At 36.7% G+C, this 5,000-nt stretch overlaps 1 protein-coding gene across 1 annotated transcript in view; it reads right to left on the bottom strand.

The window, feature by feature from the left end:
* LOC132857129 (netrin-G1) overlaps window positions 1-4,608 on the bottom strand; it is a 10,253-nt gene extending 5,645 nt beyond the window's left edge. The window contains exons 1-2 of the mRNA XM_060887150.1: window positions 4,351-4,608; window positions 1-262 (exon numbers count right to left, since the gene is read on the bottom strand). The exon at window positions 1-262 is cut by the window's left edge and continues 382 nt beyond it. Of these exons, the coding sequence (XP_060743133.1) occupies window positions 1-262; window positions 4,351-4,596 (508 nt within the window). The 5' untranslated portion in view covers window positions 4,597-4,608. The remainder of the gene's footprint in view (window positions 263-4,350) is intronic.
* Window positions 4,609-5,000: the final 392 nt, after the last annotated feature.

Here is a 5,000-nt window from a genome sequence, read left to right as displayed (position 1 = left end):
TCCCGTAGTCCAGAGACTTCTCCAGAACCATCTGCTCGGGTCGACCCGATTCGAACGTGATCACGATGTCATCCGTCAACTCGATGGTTTTGTCCCATGACAGAATGATGTTTACCTGCAGAGGTTTGGGGTAATTCTTCCACGTGGTCGACTGCCAAAATGTAGTTGGGTTTCGACCCTCAACATCAAACATAAGCTCAGGAGGATGAGCGAGTTCCTCTGTAGCGGCGTCACATTCGTTATTGCACATGTACGGGTTCTCCTGCAGAACACAAGACAAGATACAGAGCAGTTTAATGAAGATTACAGTAAAGAATTATTCCTAACAAACTTTACAACAGACGAGTAGATGCTTCATTCACTTCAGTACAATTACATCTTTCCCTTAAAGTCCACGATAAAAAACCTTCAGTATCACTGAAGTAAGTGTGATGTGAAGATGACAGAAGCAGTGAGCTGTAGGAACTACAATAGGTACTGAATGTAGATGTTTGAAGCGATTTAAGCTGTGAGACGTCATGTGACTGGCCAAAAAACACACACGAAGTGAAGCTTCTTCTTCTGACGCAGTAAACATTGGTTATTGTCTCACACAGTCAGTGCAGGAGGCAGAAGCTCTACACTCAGAGCTCATGTGAGCTTTCTGTAATCATCTGATAACAAGCAGTGATGTGTTGTGGGTATTTAAGAGTTTAACCTCGTTAGACTACTCAATTAATTACAAGAATAATTAACACTAATAAAAAAGAAATAATAATTCATTTGATTTTCTTTAGCGGTGCTTCTTCATAACTGAGAAAAATAACATGTAGTGAATTTAATCTCATTCATGATCCTCAAAGGGTTTTGATAAATCCATAATGAACTCGTTTCCTCAAGTCTCCCCATCATGAACACAACATTATTACAGGAACATTAAACACTGTGTCGGATTCGTTCAGCTGCAGCGACTCATCATGGATCTGATTAACGTCTACTCGACTTCACGAGTTTCTGAACATCTCTGAGTGCTAAAAGATAAAGATTTGTGTACACACTGTGGTTTGTGTGTGTGTGTGTGTGAGAGTGTTCGAGTGTGTGTGAGAGAGCGTGTGAGAGAGAGAGTGTGTGTGTGTGTGTGTGTTTATGTGCATATGCATGTGTATGTTTGCATGTGAGAGTGTGTGTGTTAATGATTATGTGTGTGTGTGTGAGTGTGTGCGTGTGTGAGTGATTGTGTGTGTGAATGTGTATGTGCATATGCATGTGTGTGTTTGCATGTGAGTGTGTGTTAACGATTGTGTGTGAGTGTGTATGTGCATATGCATGTGTGTGTTTGCATGTGAGAGTGTGTGTGTTAACGATTATGTGTGTGTGTGTGTGAGCAAGTGTGTGTGTGTGTGTGTGTGTGCGTGTGTGTTATTCACACTATAATGATAAGTGTGAGGATTTTTTCTCTTTAGTGCTTCTTCTGAATCACAAATCAAACCACACTGAGGTTTAATCACAGGATTTATCTGTAATGGAGAATATTTTGCATTTAAAGAAACTGTTTTGGGTTTTTTTTTTATTTCCTGATTACTACATTGACTGGCTGATGACTGAGGAGTAAAATATTTTAGCAATAATTAAAGCCAGAAAAGAAACAGACAATAAAATGTTCTGATGACTTTAATGATGATTCACATTTACAAAATACTTCTTTAAATGAATCATACTTCTTGATTTGTGATTCAAAAATCTTTCTTTATGACTCATTTTACTGATTCACTCGTTTCAAACTGCTTACTAAAATTCTCCATTTCAACTCGATTGATTCTTATGATTCTGATTAGCTGATTCATTTGTTTTAATCTTCCACTTTATGTAAATAAAAACTTTTAATGAATAAGATTCCTTGTGACTCAGTGATTCATATGTTATTTTGGTGTCTTTAATGCCACAGCTGTGAACTTTATACAGAATTATATTAAAGAACTTTCTACAGTAAGTGAGGATCTGTAACTATGTTTTTTGTGTGTAATCTTTCTTACACACGTTAGAAATGTCATCAATAAATCCACAGAGTTTCATTAGGCGGTTAAAGGGAAAGTTTTTAAATAAACAGAGAGCAGCCGAGTCGTTAGTGTTAGTCTGTGCTTAATGTCTGTGTTGTTCGTGTTCATGACAAAGTTTCTCTGGAAAATGAAATCAGTCCAAACTAATAATGAAATGAAGGTCAAACAAATTCACAACAAGGAGGATGTGTCACAGTAAAGACAATGACGCACTGCACACACTTTACAGCCTCCTTTATTCAGGGCAGATGCTAATCAGCTGCCAAAAAACAGCCAGGTGATGTTTGTCCAAAAGGATCATATACAGATTTGCTGCCTTATGTCTGAAGGTGATGTCAGAGTTTCTATGAGGAAAGTTGCTGTTGTTCAGAGTCGAGTTCTGCAGATGATTCAGTGGAGATTTTTAACATCACCTGTGTGGAGCTCACACCTCTGAGGTTAGCACATTAGTGTTGACTAGAGGCTTCTGAGACGGAACTTTTCACCACCTTTAACTGCATTTAAAGACAAACACTTAAACCCGACAAAACAACATCAGCGACAGACGATGTGGACTGACGGAGTGTTTTCTGTCAGATGTGATATGATATAACTATTATATTGTTACAATTGAACAGTTTATAAATGAGAAGATTTTGCGAGTCTCATACATCACTAACACATCACTTCATGAACAGAACGCACCGTAACATCTTCAGCACTCATTCAGCAGCAAACAGAATAGCACATGATCCAGCTCAGCCTGATATCTTTGTGTTTTATCTGTCACTTACACATATAACTATATATATGATATGAGTCTGCGGTATCTCTCACTGTCTCACTTTATCCCTCACTGTACAGAGCATACAGAAAGTATTCTACAAACATTACCCCATAATGACAACATAAACGTTTGTTTGAAATCTTTGCAAATTTATTAAAACTAAAAAAAATCTAATGTACATAAGTATTCACAGCCTTAAAGTACACAATGAGTTAGAAAGTCCTTAATCAGGAAGATGACCAAGAACAGGATGGTCATTCGGACGGAGCACCAGCATTTCTCTGTGGAGATTCTGATGAATCACTCAATGTATCACTCAATGTATCACTATGTATCACTGTATCACTCTGTTTTATAACTCTGTATCACTGTATCACTCTGTTTTATAACTCTGTATCACTGTATCACTCTGTTTTATAACTCTGTATCACTGTATCACTCTGTTTTATAACTCTGTATCACTGTATCACTCTATTGTATCACTGTATCACTCTGTTTTATAACTCTGTATCACTGTATCACTCTGTTTTATAACTCTGTATCACTGTATCACTCTGTTTTATCACTCTATATCACTCAATGTACAACTATGTTTTTGATCTTCATCTCAATTCTGCAGCTAAAATTAAAATAAGCTGTTACCTCTCTCCTGCACTAAACCTCTCTCACACACTCCATCTTCTCTCTCAGTGTGTGTGTGTGAGTGTGTGTGTGTGTGTGTGTGTGTGTACTTCAGAGGTGATACATATTGGAAAGTAACACAACAGTAAACCACAGTAATAAACAAAGTAATCACAATGAATACCAAATGAAAAATGTGTTTCTAAATTATTCTTATTATTATTCCTTATATTCCATACAGACAATCTCTACAATCTCTAATTGTGACAAACAGCAGATTTACTATAAGATACACAGACAGACAGACAGACAGACAGACAGACATATTGATAAACCAGATGGATGAATAATCTTATTACATGCTGAAATATGTATTCATTCATGAAGTATGAAGTCAGTATTTTCAGTGATTTGATTTATTTTTGTCACTCTGCAGATATAAAAAGCTCAGTTTAAATTGTACAGCAGTGTGAAGAGTGAGAGCAGGAACAACAGCAGGAGTCTAACAGAGTGTCACTCTCACATCTGACTCTTTATTACAATACTTATTCACTCTTTATTTAACCAGAAAAATAAAATACTCACAATTTATCTTTAAAATAACTGATGATGTCATCATCTTGTGTTAAACATGTTAAAGAGACAGACAGTTTAAAGGGCAATAAGTTGGATAGATAGATAGATAGATAGATAGATAGATAGATAGATAGATAGATAGATAGATAGATAGATAGATCAAAAGATAGATAGATAGATAGATAGATAGATAGATAGATAGATAGATAGATAGATAGATAGATGTTCCTAATCCTCACATCTTTATTTATAATAAACATAAGCTGGAAAATATCTGATCTCTACACTACACTACACTTCTCTACACTATAAAATGAAAGCTGAAACGATATACAGATAAAGTGCACTAACCAGCGCGCAGTAGATCTCAGGCGGTTCTCCACACGTGATGTTCTCCGGCTCCAGATTCACTTTTACGTATTTGTTCATGTTGGTGGATTCTGGCTGACAGGCCATGTAATGCCACACAAGTCCATTATCCGTGTAAAGCTGTGATTTGCAGACATCATAGTGACCCCAGGAGGCTGGAGAGTTCTGAATCGCATGGCTAATACACACCCAACATGCTTGTAGTGCTAATGCTAATGCTAGCTGCATGGCTGCTAAATACTTTACAACAACAATGGAAATTAAACACAGAATCCACTACGAGGCTTGGTGACTAGGGCTTTAACGGCAGCATGCTAAAGCTTGTGCTGATTACTGAGTGAAAAATGAGTCAGTCGTTAGCGGATTAAAATATTCTGCAGTCATTATATTAGCTGAGATCAGCAGCTAGCGTGTGCTAGTCATCAGAGTCAAGTCTTTACTTCAGTCAACTTTTTTTTTATTTTACTGTCAGTAAGAATGTCATGTGAGTCAAAGGAAAAAAATAACTCTTGTCCAATATTTGTACTAAATCTGATAAAATGTACTAAAATGCTACATGTCTAAAAAGATTTTATACTTTCTCTGTGCTGTTCAGTGTCACACAGAGACAACGACTGTGAGACTTTTTAAAA

The sequence above is a fragment of the Tachysurus vachellii genome, chromosome 1, assembly GCF_030014155.1.
Source record: "Tachysurus vachellii isolate PV-2020 chromosome 1, HZAU_Pvac_v1, whole genome shotgun sequence".
NCBI classification, from domain to species: domain Eukaryota; kingdom Metazoa; phylum Chordata; class Actinopteri; order Siluriformes; family Bagridae; genus Tachysurus; species Tachysurus vachellii.
Note: the sequence above shows the minus strand (reverse complement) of the source record. Positions and strands in the feature narration are given on the sequence as shown.